This window comes from Bubalus bubalis, chromosome 19 (genome assembly GCF_019923935.1).
Source record: "Bubalus bubalis isolate 160015118507 breed Murrah chromosome 19, NDDB_SH_1, whole genome shotgun sequence".
In the NCBI taxonomy this organism is placed as follows: domain Eukaryota; kingdom Metazoa; phylum Chordata; class Mammalia; order Artiodactyla; family Bovidae; genus Bubalus; species Bubalus bubalis.
This window is the reverse complement of record NC_059175.1, coordinates 1585980-1612428: the sequence shown is the minus strand read 5'-3', so window position 1 is coordinate 1612428 and position 26449 is coordinate 1585980. Positions and strand designations below refer to the sequence as shown.

Here is a 26449-nt window from a genome sequence, read left to right as displayed (position 1 = left end):
ATGATCTAGCACCAGAGGCGTGTGTGAGGGAGGAGTCATTTGAAAGGCATTTAAGCTGGGGTTTCATGGATGAATAGGAGTTGGCTGGGTGATGCCTGGGAATGAAAGGAGGAGATAATCCAGGCAGACGGGCATTTTGCTTCAAGGCCTGGCAGCCACAGGTGCCTGGCTCACTAGGGGAACAGACACAAAGGCAGCAAGTTGACTTACTCTAGACCACCCACTCAGAAGCCCTCAGCTGGGAGACGAGTTTGGAGAGAAACCCAAGCCCACAGGAACTGTGTTCTCAGCGGCATCTGTTGTCTCTTCTTTTTCAGACTCTCTTGTGTGCTGATAAAGACTGCCAGGTCCCTGACCCCAACCCCAAGTGAACAAAGTTTTGGGCTCAAATACCCAGAGGCTGCTAATGTGGCTCACTTTCTCCACATGTGAACTTCAGCCAAGACGCCACAACAGGGACTCTGCCCTCTGAAGGCCCCTGGATGTCCACGGCACACCCCACTGGGTTCTGTGAGGCTATAAGTTTCTGTGAGGAAGATAAGTTTCGCTCACAGAAGAGAAGGGAGACAGCATGAAAGAAAACAATGGCCTCAAAGGAGGAACCTCTGATTGACATGAATGGGGATGTTCCGTTAGGAGCATCATGTACCAGGAAAGAAGCCAAGCCCCGGGTCCTTTATTTCTCCACCTGTTTACATGTGATGGAAAGAAGATGTGTTTAAGGTTCCTGTAGTTTTACGCTGGGAACTGATGCTCCCGGAAAGGAAGCCGTATGTTCCAGACGTAGCAGGTTTCTTTTGGAATTCACACATTGGGAGTCTGGCGCTCTCCTCTAAATGGGACTTACGTTGTCTTTTTGTTCAAGACCGCAAGCTTCTTCCAGGATCAGAACCGCCTGCCAGCCTCCTCTGATAAACAGCCCACCAGCTCTCATGGTAGTTCAGAGGTTTAATAATTAGCCTAACTCCTTGTTTATCTAAGTGGTAATTACCACTGCGATGGAATAATATTTTAACTGCAGGGGAAGCCTTACAGAGAGCCCTATCCCCCCTAAGTAAAACCTACTGGCTGGGAATGGCCAACAGAGCTGCCCATACTCGGAGGCAGATCTCTGTGTCTGAGATGCCGTCATTAGAAGCTGCTCCAAAGACCTAAGGAAATGTGCCCAGGAGAAGTGTGTGGTCCTAATCCTTTCAACTGAGGCTCAATGGCCCAGCAAAGCATGAAAGTGAGGCCTGTGCTTCTGAAACGTAACAGTCTAGAGTCTGTGGAGCTGGTGAAGCAACCTCACCACCGCAGGAGCAAATCTCAGCAGGTCCGATTCAAGGAAGATGGCACCAGTAAGACTCCGCCTGGTCTAGCTGAGGTGGATGTCCAGACGTCTGAGGACCCGGCTGTAATGGGCAAGACTCAGGCCTCCAGGCACCATCACCTCCCCACCTATTCGCTCTCCTTTCCCAGGTCCCAGAAGGCAGGGGGCTTTCGGAACATAGCGATCCAAACGTCCCCCAGTCTCAGGAAGCATTTCCCAGTTTTCAAAAGGAAGAGACTCACAGCTAGCAAGTCCCTGGTGGAAATGCCGACAGCATCCCAAAGTGCCATCCAGGTGAACGGCAGTCTCTCTGAGCAGGACATTGTGTCCTCTGACCTTGCCTACTTACGGCTGGCTCAGCATCTTGAGGATGGGCCTCGAAGGGTCAAGGTATCCCACCCGTTTCTCCCTAGAATGTCCAAGGTGCAAAGCAATGGGCCTGTGAGCCTATGCTTTGAAGCTGGGACATGGAGAGCCTTGGAGAAAGTAACAGCTGCCATTCAGGTCCCAGATGATATTTACCATAGTCCTACCTGGGCAGGAAGGGAGTCCACTTTGAGCCCAGACCGATCTGCTGAGATGAGCAACTCCATACCCCCTTCGGTTGACAGGCATCCAGGTGACGGGAGAAGAGAGCTGCCACCAGATTCAGAAAGAATCCCCTCCTGCTTAAATGCCCCCAGTAGAGCCAGTCACATGCCTGGCACAGGGAACCTGCAACCTGAATTGCTTTTGCCCAAAGATAACTCCAATGACAAAGACCTTGGCCCTCTGTCATCTAGGTCAAAGGAAAGGTGTGCTCCCTCATATCCACGGACTCACAGCTCCCCTCCACCTGGCTCCCAGAGTCAGCCAGCCCAAACAGGGGGGGCTTCAGACTGTTCTTCATTGAGTAACAATTACCAGGACCTGCAGTCACTTCAAACTAACAGTGAGTCAGGATCTGCCCCTGTGTGCCAGGAGCAGACGGCAAAGAACCCCATCAAGTCAGACATCCCAGAGCTTCAGAACTGTCCAGGAAGCGGTCACCTCCCCTCCTCTCTCCCCAACAGGGAGACCAAGCAGCAGAGAGTGACTGGCGGGATTAACCCAATTCACCTGGTGCAGGGCGAGCTCTGCGACCTCCAGGGCAGGCTGCAATCTGTGGAGGAGTCTCTGCACTCAAACCAAGAGAAAATTAAAGTCCTTTTGAACGTAATTCAAGACTTGGAGAAAGCTCGAGCTCTCACAGAAGGGTAAGGTGGATTTGGGGGAGTGGAGGGAGGGTAAAGTCATTTGGGAGGATAGGGGCAGAGAGACACCCTTGCCTTCCATTAGTAAAATGTCTCCAAACTGTTTGAAATTCTATCGTTTTCCCAAATTATAAGCAATGGTCTCTCTTTCTTTGGACTGGGTTTCATTGGGTTGTAGGCTTAGGTGGATTTCCATGATGATTGGTTTTTATTTCCAAATGACAACAGATTGGGGAAAGGGGACAATGAAGCAGCAGGGTCAAAAGTTACTTTTTATTAAGATGTGGGTCCAGTCAGTAATGATAGGGGAGAATGACAGTAAGCAGGTTCTGCCCCAACCCTATCCCTGTAGGGAGTTACTACGTTTGCACAGTATTTTAGCTATTTGTGTGTTTGTCACAGAGGACTTGAGGTAGCCACAAAGCTTACTGTTGACCTTCCCCTCCACTGACCACTTTGAAGGCTTGAGCCAGTCCATCATAGACCAGCGAGGTAGGGACTGAAATGAGATCATAATTCCGCAAAGAGAAAGAAGCTCCAGAATGCTTTCCTGGGTGACTCAGCATCCGTCTGAGGACAGGAAGGCAGTTATTTGTCTAGGTGTGGGATGCTCCTTCCTTGAAACAGTGCTCCCTAAAGACTGAGGAAAAGGAATAGTGAAAGCTAATCAACCAAAGGGTAGGAAAAGGAAGAATTAATTAACTGGCATTTGCTGCTATGAATCAGAGTCAACATAGCCTTACAAGAGAGAAGCACTGCGATGAGACAGGGAGAAATGTACTGACCTAAAGGGATCAGGAGTTTTAATCATCTTCCTCTACTCATTTGCAAAGTCCCTCAGTTTCCCCATTTATCATGTGGGGGTAAGAATAACTGACCCATCTCAGAGGATTATTGTCAGCATGAAGAAAATCCAGATCTCAAAGTATTTAAACATCTATAAAGCATTCTAGAAACGTGATATCCTATTAATATGGATTTCTTGTTTCTTTGTTTGCAATGATCATGAAACTTCAGACTTTGGAAATCATGAGAAGGACAATGCTGTGCTGCAGGAAATGAGTCTGTAGGATGTGTGCATCCCAGGGGGCGTTTGCCCATAGATTTATCTAGCAAATGCTCTATTTTGCAGGCGCAACTTTTATCGAACTGGCCAAGATCTCAACAATTGCAGTACCTGCCAGAACACGGCATGCATCATATACAGGTACCTGGCCACAGCTGAGACCTGCTCTGTAGAGCACAGAAGTTGCGGGGTCCACGGAACACTCTTGTAATCTCTGTTAGATGCAGAAAGTCAAGAGAGGGGCAAAGACAGAAGGCCTTTGGATACATAAGACAAAAAAAGAAAACAAGGTTGTTTGACTATGAAATGTTAACATCTGAGGGCATTTCAAAGAGGGCATTGTTTTGTTTCCTCACAATAAGGCCTATGAGCAAATCCTTTTGAGATCATCACCCTTCCCCTTCCTGAGCACTAAGCACCAGCACCTTGCTAAGCTCTGCATGTCCCTTTGTATCTCACTTCACAGAACACCTCTTAAAGTAGGCGTTCATGTCCCCAGGGAAGTTTAGTCCTTTGGCCCCACTCACACATAGCATTTTCAGAGAGCTGAAGGGGATCTCAAAGCAAATATTCCGAGACTCAGGACTCGGATCCATATCTTTCTGACACCAAGCCCTATTTATGATCCTGATTGTTGTACCGCACATCCTACCCCTCCACAGTAACTACCACATGCCAAGCAATTACAATATGTCAAGAACTGTGATAGGCACTGTATATTCAGTTCTAAGCACACTGCTTCTTTCCAGCAAGAGGCAAGGTTGCTGCCTTAGAGTGAACTTTTAGAAGAAACAGAAGGGAAACGTCGTACAGTGGTAGGAGCCCTAAACTAGGAGTCAGAATCCCCAAAACTACATCTGCTAACATGTGTGCTTCAGTTTCCTTATCTGCAGAGTGGAAACAATTACTCCTCTTGAGAGTTGCCATAAGGAATAAACGAGAAAATACATGTGAATGCCTTTCATAACAGTAAAGTGAAAGTGAAGTCGCTCAGTCGTGTCCGACTCTCTGTGACCCCATGGACTGCAGCCCACCAGGCTCCTCCGTCCAGGGATTTTCCAGGCAGGAATACTGGAGTGGGGTGCCATTGCCTTCTCCAGGTTGTAACAGTAAACTTCTGTACAAATCTAGGCACTCATTCCTGCTATTACTGGATCGCTCAATGCCCATTTAGCTGGTGGTCTCCTTTCAGCAGCACGGTGCAAAAGTGGTCGAAAGCGGTCATTTCAGGTGATGGCTTCTAATTCTGTTTGACAAAAGGATATAGTGTGATTTTCTCTATTACTTTTCTCTCTTGATGAGAAAGGCAGCTAGGGTCTGAGCACACTGAAGCCCGACTGGTTTGCCTGTGTGTGTTTGTTTTTAATGTCTCACTCTTTCCAGTAGAATCCTGAGATTTCACCCTAGCAAGGGATGGGCAGCAGGAAGTCAGGGGCTCCTGCCTCAGGTGAGGTCTTGGACATTTTCTCACTGAACTGTCAATTCTTTAAACCTAAAAGTCACAGGATCACAAAGTGTTTTCATCAAATACCAGGAGCTCCAGGATCTCACAAAAATATGCCCTTTACCTTAGTGTGAAATATCTCCTCTTAAAAGGGAGCTCTGGAAAAGGCTTGGGCATTGGAAAGAATAATTAAGGAGTCTCATCAATTGCTTACCTTTGTTCCTTCTTTTTTTAAAAATATCCTCTATCTTAAGCAAATTTCCTATCACCAGGAGGACAAAACTCATTAAATGTCTAGATTCAGGGAGGACAGAATCTTTTCCTCCTAAACAAAAAAATATATACAGATATTTTTTTAAATAACTTTCATTTAAAGTTTGAAAAGTCTCTTTTTCCCAGCAGCCAAATGATATATTTCCTATTATCTTAAGATGACTTTCTATTTAGCTTCTGTAAGTTAAAGGGACAAACGATCATTTTCCTGTCTTCTGTGAGTTTCATGCCCTGGCCTTGGGCAAATCCTTTCTGGCCTCTGAGTTTCCTTATCTGAAAAATGAAGGCCTTTGATTAGATGGTTTTGATGGTCCCTTTCAGTTCTGACATTCTGGTGTTCTAGGTTGAATTAAAAGTGGTAATATTTGCCTAAACTATAACCTTCCAACCAGTATGAGAATATTTACATTTTTCTAGTACTTACTTCAAATGTCCCAAGTAAACAGTCTAAATTCACCCTTGAATGGGTTGGCAAACCTTCATTTACACATCCCTTTCCAGTTTTCCAAGAAGAGCAGCCACTGCATGCATCTACCCCTCATTACCATTCAAAGCCAGACTGCTCTCCCAGACAGTTTCTGTATCGTTGTGTCTAAGCCATTGTGAAGGAACAGGCAATTAGTCTGACGAAAGCAAAGAGATCAGTACAACATCCCAGTAATAGTAACAGAGGGAAGATGAGAATTGTCATTTCTTTTTTCTTTTTAAACATTTCAAATGACTTCAAACCCTGTGTTGTGTCCTGCACAGTCAGATCTTGTAAACTAATAAATAAGTGATGTGAAATAGTCATCCCCAGGCCCTGCGCAGCTGCAGGCTCTCTCTCTGACGACGGATGGACGCCAGTGCATGTCACTGTACATAAAGCACATGGGCGCATCATGGACTGCCTGCCGGGTCTTCTTCCCTGGAGATGCTGTAACTAAGTTAGCAATCCATACGGTTTTCTAAGTGGCTTCATCAGCTGAAGGCTATGGCTATGCTACTTGCTTCCATCAAGACAAGTGGGGTCAAGGGTTCCATCCGAATCATTCTCTCAGCTTCAAAAGGAGTCTTTGGCCCACTGCTCCTCAAAGCCTCATTGGCTTTCTTCTTTCTAAGGTACACTGTGATAGATCCTCCCTTCCCAAGGAGAACAGCACCAAAATGGATGCCCAGAGATGTCATGCGTGACTCTCAGGACCTTCCATACACCAGGAAGAATAAGCTCCTTGGAGCTCTGACTGCTGTGGGACTCAAGGGAATGGGGTGGAAATTGGCCCTGTGACTCAAGCTGGTTCCAGGCTGTTTAGTTCCCAAACACTCTCCTCACCTCTCCTTAGCATTACTCCTAGGACAAGTAACTGAGAGGGTTTCTGAATGCCTCCTGTGGTACTCAAAATTAAATAGCATGGAATCACTTAGTGAGAAGGTTGTTCTCTTTTCAAATTGATTTCAATTCTTCTGATTTACCTAGAGGGAAAAATCTGAGTTTGGTGCTAGAATGTCTTCAAAACCTTTCTAACACTTACTTATCACAGTTCTTTGCTAAAAGTGAGCATGTTTCAAGTTCATAGCCATGGGCAAGCAACAGTTCCTAACCAGAATGTAATCATTTCTAATTCTTTATGGAAGCTTTTAACTTTCAAAACTAACTCTCCTATATATTCACTGTTATGCAGGTCTCATTTTCAAAAGATATATTGCCTGCTTTGTATACATGTTTTTAGTATAAAGAATGAATTGATTTAAAGAGAAAAAATTAAGTACATAATTGTGCAAGTGGTGTGGGGAGTTTCACAAAAACCTTGCAGGTAATAAACAGCGATTACAATTTGGGAAAACAGTGCCCTAAGGAATGCTCTTCCTTTCCTCTTCTCAAGGTCATGGCTCTCTCCAAGCCACATCCCTCCTCCTTCTCTCAGTCCAGTTTTTGCTCCTCCAGCCATATCTCCCTGCACTTCATCTTCACAGTCACTCAAAAAATAATCACGGAGCCTCTTTGGAGGTCTTTGACTACACCGATCATGCATTTATTTTATGGATGTAGCTCCCAGGAAAACGTCTATCTGGTTTAAGTTAAAATGTCTCAAATGTTTTAAGGGAAAAGAATTGGAAGTTTTGCTCAGAAAGAAAAAATTTCTCCTATCATCCAGGTGTGTTTCTTAGGAAATGGAAATAAAGAGCAAGCAGCAAACTAAACCATTCTGAATGGACGAAGGGAGAGACTGGCCACATAAGATGTGAAAGGTGCTAGAGAGGAGGAGATGACAGAAGAGCTCTTGTTTGTTCAGGGGTCTTCCTGGACAGGCTGTCTCCTCTTCTTATCCTCAGCCTCTGTTCATGGCTTCAATGGCACTCATGGATTTTAATATCAGTGACATCACCTTCCTCTATCTTCTCTTTAATGAGTGTTCTCTCTTTATATATATACATATATATATATGTATAAACTACCTACGAATCTTCCCATCTTGATATCTCAAATGTACCTCAAATTAACCCTAACCATATACCAAAATACATTTCATATTTTCCTCCACAAAATTCTCTTCCTACATTTCTTATTTGTTCAGCACTGCTGACCATGATTTCATAAAGAAACCATGGTCCACATTGTCTCATTCTTCTCCTTTACAACACACATCAAACTGGCTACTGATTCTCCCTGCTATATCCAGCCCCTTAGCTTCATTCCCTTCGTCTCTGGACAGTAAAGGTCCTCATCACTTAAACGCTAACTGGCCTTTTTGCCACAGGTCCCTTTCACTCTGTCCCAAGTAATTCTTCACACAGGTTGCTAACTTACTGAAAAGTAGAATCTGATCATGTCACTCCCCTGCTAACCAATTTTGTCCCACTGCCTGTTGTTCCCTTTAGCTAATTTTCAAGGCCCTTGGAATGTGACAGTAACCTTGTTAACTGCTGGGTCTCCTATCTCTTCCCAGCCACAGTGAACTACTCAGCTGGCTTCAAATACTGGGTATTCTAGCATACATAAGTTTCTTAATTTCCTGGAATGCCTTTTCTGCTCTGCTTCATCTGGAAAACTTGTAGCCTTGCAGCTTAAAAGCCAGTTCCTCTGAATAGCCTTTCACTCCTTCCCAAGAAGGAGCCCCTTGGCAAGCACATTCCTCTGCTATACTATTTCTCTTATGACATTGCAACACAGTGTTTATGAGTTTCTTTCCTTCACAGCAGAAGACCAGTATCTCAAAGTCATGGCCAGTGTCTAATACACAGTTAGTGATCAGTAGAACCCTCAAAGAAGGGAAGAGCTATACTGACTGGGGTGGGGTGGAGGATGAAAAGCAGTGGCAGGCTTGAGACAGCTGTTTAGATGGTCCTAAAGTCAAGGTGGGCTTCCCAGGTGGCACTAGTGGCAAAGAATCTGCCTGCCAACGCAGGAGATGTGAGAGACTCAGGTTCAATCCCTGGGTCAGGAAGATCCCCTGGAGAGAGGGCATGGCAACCCACTCCAGTACTCGTGCCTGGAGAATCCCATGGACAGAGGAGCTTGGAGGGCTACTGTCCATGGGGTCACAAAGAGCTGGACACGACTGAGTGACTAAACAACAACCAAAGTCAAATCAGTGTGACAACTTTTGTGTGTCCCTACCCTTGGTGGGGAAACAGAAGGTCTTAATTAATCAAATAATTGTATTAGGGAAGGAAGGCTTCTGTGCAGCAGGTCTCAGTAGATCTCTTGGAACTGAATCAAACAGTGACTGAATGTAGTACATGGATTTCCAATTTTCAAATACCCGGAACACTACAAGATGGAACCTAATCAAGTCTTCCTGTGATGACTCAGAGAACTTGTTGCAATTCACAAGACATTGAGATCCTTGTTGATCATGGACTTCCAACCCTCTTGCCCAGTACTTCTGTACCGACTATGGTAGGAAAGCAAAGTCTGATTTGTGGAAAAATGAACACTCCATCCAGGCCATCCCGTCTCCCTTCTACAGTGTCTGAACCGCACCAGTGAGTTCCTTGGAAAAGAGCTAAGGCACTAGATCTGCAGGGTCTCTCAGTAAAACATCAAAACCCAGTGTAGTCGATAGAATGATGTCCACAGGAGACGTCTACACTTTAACTCCTGGACCCTGTGAATACATCACCTGACCTGGTAAAAGGGACAATGCAGGTGTGATTAAGGATCTTAGAGGACAGCATGAGTAGCCTGGAGGGTCCAGGTGAGCCTAATGTAATCATATGGACCCTTACAAGGGAGAGATGAGGGCAGGAGAGGGAGAGTCAGAGAAGGAGGTGAGACAGCAGAAGCAGAGGTAGGAGTGACGTGGTCACAAGTTAAAGGTGGGCAGCCTCCACAGGCTGGGAAAGGCAAGGGACGCATTCTCGCCTGGAAATGCCAGAAGGAACCCAGTTCTGCTGACACCTTCATTTACAGTTCTGGAGGACTTCTGACCTCTGGCTCTCTAAGAGTAAAATTCATGTTTTTTTTTTTTTTAATACTTTGGCCACCTCATGCAAGAGTTGACTCATTGGAAAAGACCCTGATGCTGGGAGGGATTGGGGGCAGGAGGAGAAGGGGACGACAGAGGGTGAGATGGCTGGATGGCATCACTGAGTCGATGCACATGAGTTTGGGTGAACTCCAGGAGGTGGTGATGGACAGGGAGGCCTGGCGTGCTGTGATTCATGGGGTTGCAAAGAGTCAGACACGCCTGAGTGACTGAACTGAACTGAACTGAAACCCACTAAACTTGCGGTAACTCATTTCAGCAGTGGTAGGAAACGAATGCACCTGGATTAAATCCTCATAATTCATAAACTGCTCACATCTAATTGGAGGTTGGTTTATTTGACTTTGATGATTTCTACAACTCTGACAGCTAAGGGAAGACAAGGATCTGTTGGGATGAAAATTAGGGGAAAGAAATGAGAGCTGCCAGTTACTGGGGCTTGCCAGTGGCACTAGTGATAGAGAACCCGCCTGCCAATGCAGGAGACACACGAGCTGTGGGTTTGCTCCCTGGGTCAGGGAGATCCCCTGGAGGAGGGCATGGCAACCCACTCCAGTACTCCTGACTGGAGAATCCCATGGACAGAGGAGCCTGGTGGGCTACAGTCCATAGCGTTGCAAAATGTCAGACACGACTGAAGTGACTTAGCATGCACACATGCACCAATTACTGGTCACTGCAAATGCTTTTTGTTTTCATATCTGATCCCAACCACCAGATGAGATAGATAAAAATACTCCCATTTTACAGGCGAGGTAACTGGGGTCCAGGGACTTGCATGTTATTCATGTTAGACAATGGAGACTGAGAGTGAGTGAGAGAGGCACTTGAACACTTATTCTGAAACTAATAAATGGCAGTATCAAGATTGGAACTTAGTCCTCTCTGCCTGTTGGTCAGATTCCATGGCATGCTGCCTTCAGAGGCCAGGCCTGCTTGAGGGTTATCAGGGCTCAGTGGAATGTTGTATGGCTGAGTTATCTTCGGCCAAGAGCATAGTTAGGGTTTGTGTTTATGATACAGGACATAAATGGTGTTCTCAAGAGTGATAGCAGGCCATCTGCAGCAGTCTCCTAGGTATCTGTGAATATTTGTTGCTGGTCTTCAAGCCCCAAACCTCCTGGCTCAGCGAGGTGGGGAAGAGGATGGGAATCTGTAGGTACAGCCAGCCTCCCAGGAAAGTCTGATCCCAAAGAAGTTTGAGAAACATTCAACTAGGTAAAGTCAGAGTCTTGAGAGGAGGTGGTGGCAGTCGATTTACTAGAAATGTTTGTGACATAGAAAGCTCTTGCTCATAAACTAGCCCAGAAACTAGCTTTTGTTTTAAATGCATCATTGGAGAGATGCTTTACCTTTCTGCTTGGCTTCAGTTACAGGGCTAGTGGTCATGGACAGACCTAACTAAAGGGCACAGGTGAGGGTGGAGGAAAAGGGAAAGGGAAAGGAGAGGGGCTTGCTCACAGAGTAAGCGTGTCTTATGATGCCTCCTATTTGCAGTGAGAAGAGAAAACAAGCTTCTGCCGGTCTACGTCGGGGCCAGGCTCTCATCTTGCATTATTTAGGGTGTTCATTTGTAGTCTCTCCTTCCTCCCACACCTCCCAGCTCCTCAGACCTCATCTGAGAGCAGGAACAGAATAGTAATCCCTGATTACTTTCCTCCTCCAATTAAGGTGCAGACCAATTAGAGCCCAATTCTGCTCCCAGGCCAGGAGCCCCGATGCTAGGAACTCTCCTCTGGGGTGTCCTGGAGGAGCAATTACAAATGCCTGCCAGGGTGGGCGTGCAGAGTGCCATCCCACGTCACCCACACCACTTCAGGGAGGTGTAGTCACGCAGGCTCCTGACCCAGGGCACGTGCGTGAAGAATCCTCTCATTTCCTCAAACTCTACAGACCATAGGCTGCCTTTTTTTTTTTTTATCATTACTGATTCCTCCACTGCTGCGATCCTCCGAGCTAGGCAGAAGTTAGGGAGGTACAAAAGGAGATTTGCTGCCAGCACCTCCCCTTGTCCCTGGTGACCAGCCTCCCGGTTCTTGCGCCCCCTCACTGCTCCGACGTTCAGAACTTATCATAAGGAGTCTCTCTGGAAGACAGGGCAAAGCCATACAGCTGTGTGCCCTGTAGGAGAAAGGCCAGCCAAATCTTCATCCAACTAAGGAAAGAGGCTCCAGAGGGTTACATGAGTCACCTGGGGTCGTGCAGTCAGAGGTGCGAGAACCTTCTTGAGTTTCCTTTGATGGTTAAGTAGTTTGGCCACTGGGCCTTGGCCTTGCCTGCCACTTAAAGCTATCACCTAACCAGAGAAAAAGGCATTTCACTAGAAATGCAATATACCTGCTGCTGCTACTGCTGCTAAGTCACTTCAGTCGTGTCCGACTCTGTGTGACCCCATAGATGGCAGCCCACCAGGCTCCGCCGTCCCTGGGATTCTCCAGGCAAGAACACTGGAGTGGGTTGCCATTTCCTTCTCTAATGCATGAAAGTGAAAAGTGAAAGTGAAGTCGCTCAGTCGCGGCCGACTCTTCACAACCCCATAGACTGCAGCCTACCAGGCCCCTCCGTCCATGGGATTTTCCAGGCAAGAGTACTGGAGTGGGTTGCCATGCTATATACCTAGGTCTGTGAATTTGTTTAAGATGCTCTCCCAGTGTGGAGCCAGGGGAACTGTGAGAGCCTTGTCTCCAGCCACAGTCCTCTGTCTGGCCAGCAGTGACGTCTGCAGTGAAAAGTAATTACAAAGCACACAGCATAGTAATGTGTGTTCCTTCGAGTAATCACAGATGCCTTTGCTGCTGTCATGTCAGTGCAGTATGGACTGATCAGTGTTCAATTCAAATGCAGGAACATGAATGTTAATGGCAACCCTTCAAACAACTGCCACCAAACACAGCTCAAGCTGTCTCTTTTGAAAACAGGCATAAAGTTTGAGGGATATTGTGGAAACTTCTCTGAGCCTTGACAGCTTGGTCTCCCAGACATTTGCCATTAGCTTCCATTTCTCTCGGTATGTTTCCCCCCTTGCTTCTTTTCCCTCGAATAGAAGGGGAAAGAAGAGGATTTATAGCATCAGCAATTTGTCTGCAATAAAAATGAAACCGATTTTAATGCATTAATAGCTAAACAGGCTGAAACATGCCATAAATATAACATCAAGCATGCTGAGAATTTCACAGGAATAACAAATGGATGGCTGCTGGCGTGCGGAACACAGTTGACCGCAGAATGACCCAATCTTTATTTCTCTGTCGAGTTAATGCTACAATCGTTACTATTTGTTGATTCAGACACTGTGCCAGGCGTTTTACTAAACAGCATACATGTATCATCACTTTTCAGACTCCCAAGAACCCTTAAAAATGGGGCTGGTTATTATTCCCATTTTATGGATGAGGAAACGGAGACTTGGGCAGGTCATGTGATTTGTCCAGGATCCACCAGCGCTAGGGCTTAAACCAGTCCCTTTTTCAGAAGGCATTCCTATCCCTTCCCCTCTTACCTTCTCACCTTGCACCATCACTGAATATTCGTACTACAGTTCTCTGAGATGGCCTTCCCTTTCTGAGGACTTAATGTGAAGACATTCTCAACACAGAGCCACGGCACCCAGAGTGCAGACCTCTCCCACAGATGGTGATCAGCAGGGAGATTTCTGCAGCGTGGCCCTGCTTATTTATGCACCAAGAAGAGAACCTGCAATTCTCCGGGGACTTGTCAGCACAGATGCCCAAGGAGAAGGGGCGTGCTTGCTGGCTTGAAATGGCTGTGATCTGTGAAGCTTAAAATTGTATCCTATAAATAATGAGCACACTGGTCATTAGGAGGAAGTTTTAGAAACAATATTCCTTCCAGGCTGGGGAAAATTAAAAAAAAAAAAAAAAAGCCATCTAAAGTTTCTACTTTCCCAGACTGTGATTCATCCACAGAGACACTTTCCAAAGTGGTGTGATTTATCCAAGTGGACAGGAACCCAACCACCCTCGCTGAACCCATTGATTCTTACAGCTAATTCTTTTAAAAAGAAAGTTGCAGGAGGTCAATAAATCCGTGGTGCACCTGGGTTCTGTGGTGAGAGGGGCCACAGAAACACTCCAACAGAGATGAAGAGGTAGAGAGAGACTTGCAAGTGGTTTTGTCTTCAGGGAGATGCCACGGATCATTAGTTTCTCAGCCAACTTGCTTAGAGTGTCTGGATTTATGGTTTGTCACCATGTCTCTTGATAAAAGAGCAAGACCCACCTGCTGAGAAGGATGAGCAAAGGGCCACTGCAGGACTCAGCAGCCTACAATCAGACCCAACACTGCGGAGCCCAGACACCACCTTGAGTACGCAGCCTCTGATGGGGCGTCTGTCTTCTCCGAATACACAGCCTCCCTGTCAGGACAGCCTTGCAATCAGGAAATGCTATGGCAGGGTGGGCTGGTCGCCTGGGTCATGAAGGGTCCTCCAGTGGCCCAGCCCACATTGAGTCTTGTTCCACAGGGAGATGTGAGGTCATTTAGGTGCACTGGGCTGGGGTCACCATCTCATCCCACACTCATTTGGTAACCAGGATCTCATACATATTGAACACTACTGTTCTTTCAGTGCTGTGAATCTTAGTGTACAAGCTTTGGAGCCAGAGAGTCTAGGCTCAAATCCTTGCTCTGTCACTTACTAGTATGTGCCATTGGCAGAATATTTAACCTCCTCTTGCCTCATTTTCCTCATTTGTAACATGAAGATAATGCTTATCTCATGGGTCTGTGAGAATCACATGAGGCATGAGAACTAATAAATTTGTAGTATGATGTATGGAATAGAGTTCATTCCATAAAAGATAGTCCTTCTTCTTCTCCTTTTTATCCAACCTCTTCTTCATTTAAATTACCATGCATCCTCACCTAAAAGGACCCAGGTTCAGTTCAGTTGCTCAGCTGTGTCTGACTCTTTGCGACCCCATGGACTGTAGCACACCAGGCTTCCCTGTCCATCACCAACTCCCGGAGCCTACTCAAACTCATGTCCATTGAGTTGGTGATGCCATCCAACCATCTCATCTTCTGTTGTCCCCTTCTCCTCCCGCCTTCAATCTTTCCCAGCATCAGGGTCTTTTCCAATGAGTCAGTTCTTTGCATGAGGTGGCCAAAGTACTGGAGTTTCAGCTTCAGCATCAGTCCTCCCAATAAATATTCAGGACTGATTTCCTTTAGGATGGACTGGTTGGATCTCCTTGCAGTCCAAGGGACTCTCAAGAGTCTTCTCCAACACCACAGTTCAAAAGCATCAATTCTTCAGCACTCAGCTTTCATTATAGTACAACTCTCACATCCATACATGACTACTGGAAAAACCATAGCTTGACTAGACGGGCCTTTGTTGGTAAAGTAATGTCTCTGCTTTTTAATATGCTGTCTAGGTTGGTAATAGCTTTTCTTCCAAGGAGCAAGTGTCTTTTAATTTCATGGCTGCAGTCACCATCTGCAGTGATTTTGGAGCCCCCCAAAATAAAGTCTCTCACTGTTTCCATTGTTTCCCCATTTATTTGCTATGAAGTGACGGGACCAGATGCCATGATCTTTGTTTTTTGAATGCTGAGTTTTAAGCCAGCTTTTTCACTCTCCTCTTTCACTTTCATCAAGAGGCTCTTTAGTTTCCCTTCACTTTCTGCCATAAGGATGGTATGATCTGCATATCTGATGTTATTGATATTTCTCTGGGCAATCTTGATTCTAGCTTGTGCTTCATCCAGCATTTCACATGATGTACTCTGCATATGAGCTAAATAAGCAGGGTGACAATATATAGCCTTGGCATACTTCTTTCCCAATTTGGAAACAGTCTGTTGTTCTATGTCCGGTTCTAACTGTTGCTTCTTGACCTGCATACAGATTTCTCAGGATGAGGTAAGGTGGTTTGGAATTCTCATCTCTTGAAGAATTTTCCACAGTTTGTTGTAATCTACAGAGTCAAAGGCTTTGGCATAATCAATAAAGGAGAAGTAGGTGTTTTTCTGTAAGTCTCTTGCTTTTTCTATGATCCAAGAGATGTTGGCAATTTGATCTCTGGTTCCTCTGCCTTTTCTAAAACCAGCTTGAACATCTGGAAATTCACGATTCACGTACTGTTGAAGCCTGGCTTGGAGAATTTTGAGAATTACTTTACTAGTGTGTGAGATGAGTGCAATTGTGCGATAGTTTGAACATTCTTTGTCATTGCCCTTATTTGGAATTAGAATGAAAACTGACCTTTTTCAGCCCTGTGGCCACTGCTGAGTTTTCCAAATTTGCTGGCATACTGAGTGTAGCACTTTCACAGCATCATCTTTTACAATTTGAAATATCTCAACTGGAATTCCATTGCCCCCACTAGCTTTGTTCACAGTGATGCTTCCTAAGGCCCATGTGACCTTGCATTCCAGGATGTCTGGCTCTAGGTGAGTGATCACACCATCGTGATTATCTGGGTCGTGAAGATCTTTTTTGTACAGTTCTTCTGTGTATTCTTGCCCATCTCTTCTTAATATCTTCTGCTTCTGTTAGGTCCATAACATTTCTGTCCTTTATCGAGCCCATCTTTGCATGAAATGTTCCCTTGGTATCTCTAATTTTCTTGACGAGATCTCTAGTCTTTCCCATTCTATTGTTTTCCTCTATTTCTTTGCACTGATCACTGAGGGAGGCTTTCTTATCTCTCCTTGCTATTCTTTGGAACTCTGCATTCAGATACTTATATCTTTCCTTTTCTCCTTTGCCTTTAGCTTGTCTTCTTTTCTCTCCCCAGACAACCATTTTGCCTTTTTACACTTCTTTTCCTTGGGGATGGTCTTGATCCCTGCCTCCTGTACAATGTCACGAACCTCCGCCTGCAGTTCTCCAGGCGCTCTCTCTATCGGATCTGGGCCCTTGAATCTGTTTGTCATTTCCACTGTATAATCATAAGGGATTTGAGTTAGGTCACACCTGAATGGTCTAGTGGTTTTCCCTGCTTTCTTCAATTTAAGTCTGAATTTGGCAATAAGGAGTTCATGATCTGAGCCATAGTCTGTTGCCGGTCTTGTTTTTGCTGACTGTATAGAGCTTCTCCATCTTTGGCTGCAAAGAATGTAATCAATGTGATTTCAGTATTGAGCATCTAGTGATGTCCATGTGTAGAGTCTTCTCTTGTGTTGTTGGAAGAGGGTGTTTGCTCTGACCAGTGCATTCTCTGGGCAAAACTCTGTTAGCCTTTGCCCTGCTTCATTTTGTACTCCAAAGCCAAATTTGCCTTTACTCCAGGTATCTCTTGACTTCCTACTTTTACATTCCAGTCCCTTATGATGAAAAGGACACCTTTTGGGGTGTTAGTTCTAGAAAGTCTTGTAGGTCTTCATAGAACTGTTCAACTTCAGCTTCTTCAGCGTTACTGGTGGGGCCATAGACTTGGATTACTGTGATATTGAATGGTTTGCCTTGGAAATGAGCAGAGATCATTCTGTCGTTTTTGAGATTTACCCAAGTACTGAATTTTGGACTTTTTTGCCGACTATGATGGCTACTCCATTTCTTTGAAGGGATTCTTGCCCACAGTAGTAGATACAATGGTCATCTGAGTTAAATTCGCCCATTCCAGTCCATTTCAGTTTACTGGTTCTTAAAATGTCAATATTCACTCTTGCCATCTCCTGTTTGACTTTCAATTTACCTTCATTCATGGACCTAACATTCCAGGTTCCTATGCAGTATTGCTCTTTACAGCATCAGACTTTACTTCCATCACCAGTCACATCCACAACTGGGTGTTGTTTTTGCTTTGGCTCCATCTCTTCAGTCTTTCTGGAATTATTTCTCCACTGATCTCCAGTAGCATATTGAACACCTACCGCCCTGGGGAGCTCATCTTTCAGTGTCCTATCTTTTTGCCTTTTCATACTGTTCATGGGGTTCTCAAGGCAAGAATTCTGAAGTGGTTTGCCATTCCCTTCTTTAGTGGACCACATTCTGTCAGACATCTCCACCATGACCCATCTGTCTTGGGTGGCCCTACAAGGCATGGCTCATAGTTTCATTACGTTAGACAAGGCTGTGATCAGTTTGATTAGCTTTCTGTGATTGGGGTTTTCTAGTTATACTCTCTAGTTACATCATTTTCTTCTTAGAGTAGACCCTGGTAACAGCTAGGCCATGGGCTAAAACATCTGATCCCTTTTTAGGAGAGAGGACTAGGGGTCAGGAAAGAAAGCTGAGATTCTGATCCTGACTCATGGTGTAACTCCCTTCACCAGAATCTAGGAAAACAACATTCCTAGATTCCTGAGCTATCATGAAGATAAAATGAAAATGCAGACCTGGTATGTTTGCAGTTTGAAAGTGCTATATAAAAGTAAGGTTTCTATTGTTTATTTCTGTCTAAACTTTTTTCTTCTTGCGTCTCACCCAACTTCTCTTTGCCCAGCCAAGATGCTATATCTGGAATCTGACTCTTATTTGCTTTATGCATTTACACATTTACCTACTCTTTGCTTCTCACTAGTTCTTCTTTCAGACAAGCCATGACTTAGGCCTCTTGCTACTTCCAATTACCTAGAAAAACATTCTCCAGCTTTCTACCTCCTAGCATGATGGCTGAAGCATTGATCTGTCAGCTAGATTAGTGAGGTGCCCTCAAGAGGGAAGACTTCAAGCTTGCTTGTATTCTCGGTTTACACACATCTCACTTTCTAAATGCAAAGTGGCACCATGCACAGATCTCTTGTCTGGGAGTGGCTCTAAGACTCCCCAGACAGTGAACTGGGCAGCCCTGATCAGGAGTCAGGCATTTCATGCATCTTCAGAGAACCAACCTTATAGACTTTGAAAGCTCCAAACTATCTCAATGGTTCTGGGCCTGAGTCCTGTATTGTAATGATTTCTTGAGCACTATCTGCTACCCACACCTCACCCCCCACCACTGTGAGTCAGAGTTCTCTGCAAACTAAGCACCTAGCACTTCCTGTGGATGGAGAATACATAAGGGTGGGAAGGTAGAGAGAGAAGGGGGGGATGGTTGGAAAAGTCATTGGTGTTCTATCTTGATATCAAACCCAAGGCAAGCAGCCATTCTCTAGAATCTGCCAACAACCCTCTGCTAAAAGTTTGCTTGAATTCTCTCAAGCAGGCATTTTAATCCCTCTTAGAAGAGGTTGTTGAATATGGTGTGGGTTAGCCAAGTGGGAAGTTGAGGGGGATCTCCTCTTCTCTACCCAGCCTCAAAACGAAAGACAGATGAGAGAGGGCACTGCCCCTGCCCATTTATAAGGCAGCTGCGACCAAAATAAAATATATTCCTTCTCCTCCCTTCTAAACTAAACAGTAGTTTGTCAAAAGGATGGGTAAGAAGAAAAGTGACAATTTTCCTTTATGTTAATAAATTACTTTGGCCTAAAAAACATTAATCAATTTCTTTCCAAAGGACACAGGGTTCTCTATACTCTGTTATTTGTCTGGCCTTGAAAAGAAAGTCACTTTCAATCCCCTTTAAATTGTCAAGACTAGTGGGGGCACCTGCGGAGATCCCTAAGTCCCAGTGATTATAATGGAAACCTGTGGTGTTTCCATAGAAATATAAAGAGTGCATTCTTCCCTGAATGTACATGGCTGGGGGGGGGGGGCGGGGGGGGGGGTGTGTGGGGGGAGCCGGTGAAGACTGATGTTTCTGGCAAGGTATACAATTACTGAAGGGCCAAAGGCACGAGTGAGGAGGTGAGGCATTCACTCCCTGAGATAGGAAGACAAAAGACTTGGTGGAGTGGGCAGAGACCCCATCTACCTGAGGACACTCCCCTTGTTATTGTCCCCCTCTGTACAACTACCTGGTAAGGTTGCTGCAGAGCCTCTACTTTCGTTTGGGTCTTAGAAAGAAAAGCAATTTGACCAAGGTCACCTAGCCAGTAAATGGCACTGCCTCCGTTCAAACCCAGGAGAATTACACGCAAGAGCCCTTTCTCTGAGCTCCCCAGTGTGCTGTGCTTTACCTTGTGAGCTGAGATAGACTTAACATTCTGTCTCCTGGCTCTTCTGTCTCTAGGCCTGCCAGTTCTATACACATTTGAACATACCCAAAGCACTGTTTTTTTCTAATCAGTATTAGGGCACTGTTATGAGTCTAATCACTGCAGATGGTGACTGCAGCCATGAAATTAAAAGATGCTTACTCCTTGGAAGGAAAGTTATGTCCAACCTAGATAGCATATTCAAAAGCAGAGACATTACTTTGCCAACAAAGGTTCGTCTAGTCAAGGCTATGGTTTTTCCTGTGGTCATGTATGGATGTGAGAGTTGGACTGTGAAGAAGGCTGAGAGCCGAAGAATTGATGCTTTTGAACTGTGGTGTTGGAGAAGACTCTTGAGAGTCCCTTGGACCGCACGGAGATCCAACCAGTCCATTTTGAAGGAGATCAGCCCTGGGATTTTTTGGAAGGAATGATGCTAAAGCTGAAACTCCAGTACTTTGGCCACCTCTTGTGAAGAGTTGACTCATTGGAAAAGACTCTGCTGCTGGGAGGGATTGGGGGCAGGAGGAGAAGGGGACGACAGAGGACGACAGTGATGCTGGATGGCATCACTGACTTGATGGACGTGAGTCTGAGTGAACTCCGGGAGTTGGTGATGGACAGGGAGGCCTGGCGTGCTGTGATTTATAGGGTAGCAAAGAGTCGGACATGACTGAACGACTGAACTGGACTGATGAGTCTTGACACACTCGGGTGCTTTGTTTTGGCTGTTTGTTGCTTGAATTAAGAAATCAGAGAAATGTCACATATAAGGAGAAGAAGGAAGCTGGTTTGTGTGTATGTTCATATAATTTGGTAGAGATATATGGATGAAGAGCTGGACAGTAGGGGTTGTTGAGATATATACAAGACAGATTTTAAAGCAATTGTTAGTTTAATCACCTGTATCATACACTGAGAAGCTACATCCACAAAAGCAGCATCCCCATCTCTATCTCATTGTTGTGTCCCTATAACTGAGCAGTGTCAGGCCTAAAACAGGATGGATGCTTGAATGCATGGATAGATGGAAGAATGAATGGGTGAATGGTTGGATGGCTGGCTAGATGAATGAGCAGATGACTGTATGGATGAATGGATGGTTGATGAATAAATGGAAGGTTAGATGGCTGGCTGACTGGATGGATAGAGGAATGGTTTGATGCACAGATGGATGGATGATGGATGGTAAGATGATGGGTGGATGGAATTTCCTATCTCTAAAAGCTGAGGAAATTCCTAGAATGAGCAGAGGGTGCCTACTTTCTTTGGCTCTATCCCATGCTCTAGAATGAAGGTAATTTTCTGCCTTGGTGAAAGAGGCAGGGTTATTTCAGGAGTCAGGAGAACTATGAATGTGGATGTTCTCTGTATGTGAATTAATACAACAGAGGGTGAGAATCAGGGTTTGCAATTAATTGTTTTGGATTCCTTCCTTAAAGCAACAAGAGGTTGCCAGAGATAATGATTCCCCAGCCTCTGAACCCATCTCCTTAAATCTGAACTGGGGAGAGGGAGCTGTGGGGAGTGGTGACAGAAGCCCACCCCAGCTTCAGGAGCAACAGGGGCACATCCTGGGTAGTACATCCAGGATGTACTACCAGGAAGTGGGAGCTTTAGCGTGTGTCTGCAGATACTTCTCTTCAGTGATCTGGCAAAATTCTGAGCTTTGGTTAGAATATCTCTAATGGACATGGGTTTGGGTAGACTCCGGGAGTTGGTGATGGACAGGGAGGCCTGGCATGCTGCGATTCATAGGGTAGCAAAGAGTTGGACACGACTGAGTGACTGAACTGAACTGAACTAAACTGAATAGCTCTTGATGTTGGCTAGCAGTTACTAAGGACGCAGAGTCACTAGTTACCAGTGTGAAGAGGCAGGGATAACGTCTGTCTATCTGTCTGTGTGTTTAATACCCCACTTCTGGTACCTAACTGCGGGCCTGCTGCATGGGAGATACTCAATAAATGTTTGTTGAATGACTAGCTGAATATCATTTGATGTTTGTTGGTATCTGTCTCTGAACTGAGTGTTGTATATGCATTCTATTGTTTATACATCACTGAGATCCCATGAGTAGCACCATGCTTATTCTTCAGTTGAGGAGACTTTGGCTTGAATATGAGAAATGACTTTGCCACCATCTCACAGTTAATCAGTCATGGAGCTTTGCTTAGAAAAACACAGGCTGTGTTACACATCCATTATATAAATCACACATCCATGAGGATGTCCCTATAGAGGAGACCAGGGAGGCACAGAAAGTGAAAGGATGCAAGTTAAGAGAAGAAAATCTGGAGGAAGCTTTTCAAATATATACAAATAAACACCCATCCCTGATGGTCCCTGAGCATGATTGTTAAGCCCCTATTACTGTTCTTATTATCACCATTGATGTTATTACTATTAATATATCTGGCTCTTGGCTTTGCTTCTTTACTTAACAATGAGTCTTGGGTAGCCCTACACTTGTGCTGATTCATATGATTCCTTAATACAGACATATTTAAATATCCCCCTTTAATGGGCATCTCCTGATCACCACTTCTCTTTGTGTTACTTTATGTGTATATGTTGGAGTCATTAACGTACAGACTCCATGGTCTCCTCTGTACACAGGTCTGCGAGGTAAACATGGCACCTCTGGGGACCAGGGTCCTCAGGGGCTGAGAGAGTCGGAGGCCGAAGAGCCGAAGCTCTGGCTTGGACGGGTGCTCAGGCTCCCCCTGACCTTTGAGGGCCTGGGAATCAGGCCCGTGGCATCAGGGATGGTCAGCCTGTCTTGTAAGTCTGGCTCAGCCTTCTCAGAGCCTGGAGAGCCGGGCCACAAAGACTGACTCCTGCAGACATCTCTGCAGACTGTGTATGGGCTGCCTCTGCCCTTAACTGTCTAGGAGATTTACCTACAGAGGAGCTGCCAGAGCCAGAATGCTTGTGAGAAGGCTCTTAAGCTTGTAGCTGTGTTTGTTACATGGTTTCATGCTAGAACTCTCAGAGGGCCCAAAGATGAGGAGCCAGCGTGGGAGTGTGGGAGGTGGGGGAAAAGCAGAGTCACAGAGATGGTGCATTCTCCTTGTTTAGCAAGGAGGAGAAGGAAATGTCTCACCCAGAAGAGGAGAAACCCTGTGCTGGTTTGTGAAGTGTCATGATTGGTCAAAGCCTCCTACCCAGCAAGGGCTGAAAAGGGGCTGTCATTAAACAGACACTGAGCTGGTCCTCTATGCCCACATCACCTCCTAGAGACACAGGATCAGAGTAAATGCTGCTGAAAAGGCAGGTCATGATTGTCACATGTGACTAACAAAGCCCCCAGACAGCACCTTCTCACTGGACACCCCAAGCTGGCTTACTGTCTGTCAGGCACTGCTCTAAGTTCTTCCTTTATATTCTCTCACTTAACTAATATAGATTCGTTATTGTTCAGTCACCAAGTCATGACCAACTCTTTGTGACTCCATGGGCTGCAGCACACCAGGCTTCTCTGTCCCTCACTATATACATATTAATTCCAAAAAAGCCTTTGAGACAGGGGCCATTATTAGATCCATTTTATGGGTAAGGAAACTGAGTTGTTCGTTTTATCACATATTTCTCTGTATTACTTAAACATTATATTATGAGGCAGTTTTATGCTTAAAGTGTATATAAAAATAATGAACAATCAGGAGCATTAAATAAATGTGAGAGAGAGGTTGGAACAACTTTAATTGGCCATCTACTATTAGGCTGCCATGTTATGTGCTTCATTTAAACTTAGAAACATCCCTAAGTGGAAGGTATTACACATGCCAATTCCATCAATGAGAAACTGGAGATTCAGAGAGACTGCATAGTTCCCCCAAGGTCACACAGCAAGCAGGCACCCAAGCATTTGGGACTTGATCCCAAAGCCCAGGGTCTTCTCTGTCTGTTGGACACTTGGTGACATTCAATCAGTATGTGCTGATTTGAATTTACTTTCCTTCCTTCCTCTCCGTGTTTTTCAGTGTAGAATATGATTTCCGGCAGCAAGAAGGCAGGTTTCATGAAGTTCTACAGAGTCTGGAGGAAGTGGAGCTAGCTGAGGAGGCCTCTCCCCCACCAAAGTCCCCACCAAAGTCTCCAGTTCCCGAGAAACAGGACTTAAGGCGGAAAACCAAGAAGGTGAAGAAGAAGTGCTTCTGGTGGATATGAGCTCCTGGGGACCATGCCCTCTGCCCTCCCTGAGGCGGGGAACCACTGCCCTCAGGCTTTCTCTATTTCCTAGCGAAGGCCCCAGGCTATCAGCCGCTCGACCTGCAAAACCAGAACGACTTCTTGATGGTTTAGCTGCTGCTGGACACCTGATCACAGTCTCACCTGAGTGCGGGGCCTGCTGGCTGAGGATTTCATGGGCCCGAGTTAGCACCTGCCTAGCTTCCTGTCATATATCCTAGTTTTCAAATCTAGATTCCCACCAAGGGCAAAACCCCCATTGCACTTCCCTACATCTCAGTGATGCTCAGCACTTCTTGCTCATCCTGGGTTTATCATCCCAAAGAAAAGAAATAAAAATGTGGTGCAGAGCAGTGAGACAGAGGAGGGTTCTAAGCAGATACCCAGAAAAAAATCATATATCTTAACTGGCAGTTTTCTAAAATATTGGCACTCGTGAGTACAATAGAAGTGGGCAGGGCATAGCAATGCCAGGTCGCCTGGGAGGCTTGGTCGTTTTCACTTTTGATTAGCCCCTTGATCCCAAATCTAGGATTTGTCATCTCATGCTGTGTGTACCTTAGAGTCTGTAGCAGAGTAAGGACAACACAGGGTAGAAGGGACCTGTGAGTATGACTATCCTGCAGCTGTAGCTGCTCCAGGGTGTGCCTTAAATCACCCTGCTTCTCAGCCTGGGGCCTGAGACTGCTTGGCAGATGGATGCAGTCTGGTTTGGGCTTGAACTTTAAGATTCCATAATTAATTTCCCTGCAACATTTAAGATCATGAAATCCAGCAGTCTGTCTGTCCATTTCATCTTACCAGAAACATAAATAAGACTAAGATAAAACACAGCATTAGTACTTGCCCACGCATCCTTGCAGCCTTGTAGATAAGTTCACAGTCTATTAATCTACATACTGTCCCTTCCTGGTGACCAGACCATGGTCACCTGATTGAAGAAGCAGGATTGGGGATGAGGATAGATTTTTTCCATCATAGTATTAAATGCCTTTCCTTCCCAAAGTCTGAATTCCTTTAAAGTCTGGCTCATTCTTTTGATAAGACCCCCATACATGTGGGTCCAGCCAAACTTGCATGGCTGAGCAGACTACTGAAATAATATAATTAAGTAATTGCTAAACACTCTTGGGGATGAGCGGTGGGTTGGCAAGGCTCCTTTTCCTTCTTGTTAAACTCTCTACCAGCCTGTGGTTGGATTGAGGCTGCCCAGAAAAGAGATGGTAAACTCAGTGAACATTCAGTGAAGAAGGCACTTCATAATGCCCTTTGCTAAAGATTGAGCGTCTGCGTTAGAGTCTTTGCAGAGTGAAGCACTCTGTGTGACCGTGGGATGTACATTCCCCACTGCAAATCGAGGCTAATTGAGCAAACCACTCCGACAGCTTCACCTTCCCTGCCACTGCACTGCAGTGCACGAAGCTATTTCAGTGAGAGTGAGAGGGGAATTTGGCAAGGAATCTCGGCTTGCACTATTTAAATCTGGGAATGTCATTCAAGATGTTCTTGTTCTGTTTCTAGTGTAATGTTTAAACCCACAAAATGAGACTGGAATACTTAACATGAAGTTAGAATTAAGACAAATACACTTGTCATACTTAAGAAGTCACATTTCAGTAAGATATGCTACCACTGGCTAAAAGCCACGAATCTATCTGTATCCACACAATCGACTCGCGGTTGGCCCCAACAACAGAAAAGAACAGCACAGAGGCTAATCCAATAAAGTTAAATCACTGGGGATCTTTTATATAATTTTATCTTGTAGTAGAGCTTCCATCTTAATTTGCTTTGCTTACACTAATTTTCAAATTAATTTATGTTCTTGGGCAGCACAATAGAATGGAAATAATCCTGTTCTCAGAATTAAGAGGCCCAGGCGACAGAGCAGTCTATTCCAACAACCTTTAGCAAATTTTGTAAATTTTCAGGGCCTGTTTATCCATTCTCAAGTGGAGACAGGAACACCTACTCCACTTGTTTTACAAGGTCTGTGTACATTCCAGCATCAGATGAGCAGAACCACTCAGAGCTGACCAGGATCACTTGCCGAAGTTAGCCTGTCATGAGGAAGAGATGTCTGGGAACACAAAATGGATGATCCAACATTTAGATAACCAACAAGGGTATGCTGTCGTGCACATATGTTGAGTTGGAGCCTCACATAAACCCTCATTTGAGTTAGATGATATTGTGGTCAGAACAAGTTGAACTTTCTAGAGAGAAAAATCAAGTGAGGCTGCGATGATTCTATACCAAAGCACAACACACCATTGCTCAGGCCACCAACCTGAACCTGGACACTCGGTCTCTTCTGAACATTTAAAATTGTTATGGGGGAAACAATTCAGTAAAACCTTCCCGCTAAACAAAAGTGATCATTTCTGTGTTAAAAAAAAAAAAGTATATGTATACCAAAACTCTATACTCATATACTCAATGTGAAAATTGCTTCTTTGTAAAATATTAT

The 26449-nt window shown here is 45.1% G+C and overlaps 2 protein-coding genes across 4 annotated transcripts in view; one reads left to right on the top strand and one right to left on the bottom strand.

Annotated features, from left to right (window-relative positions):
* DOCK2 (dedicator of cytokinesis 2) overlaps window positions 1–26449 on the bottom strand; it is a 457833-nt gene that overhangs the window by 209533 nt on the left and 221851 nt on the right. The gene's annotated exons all lie outside the window — the stretch shown is intronic.
* On the top strand, window positions 1208–23958 carry INSYN2B (inhibitory synaptic factor family member 2B). The gene is made up of 3 exons (XM_025270821.2): window positions 1208–2547; window positions 3677–3751; window positions 23772–23958. Exons 1-3 carry the CDS (start codon window positions 1208–1210, stop codon window positions 23956–23958), a joined length of 1602 nt encoding a protein of 533 aa, XP_025126606.1.

Bases quoted from the DNA above. Each gene is read 5' to 3' on its own strand.
- INSYN2B (XM_025270821.2), top strand. From the start codon at position 1,208: ATGGCCCAGCAAAGCATGAAAGTGAGGCCTGTGCTTCTGAAACGTAAC. The intron at 2,548-3,676 runs GTAAGGTGGATT...TCTATTTTGCAG, and splicing joins GCTCGAGCTCTCACAGAAGG to GCGCAACTTTTATCGAACTG. The intron at 3,752-23,771 runs GTACCTGGCCAC...CGTGTTTTTCAG, and splicing joins ACGGCATGCATCATATACAG to TGTAGAATATGATTTCCGGC.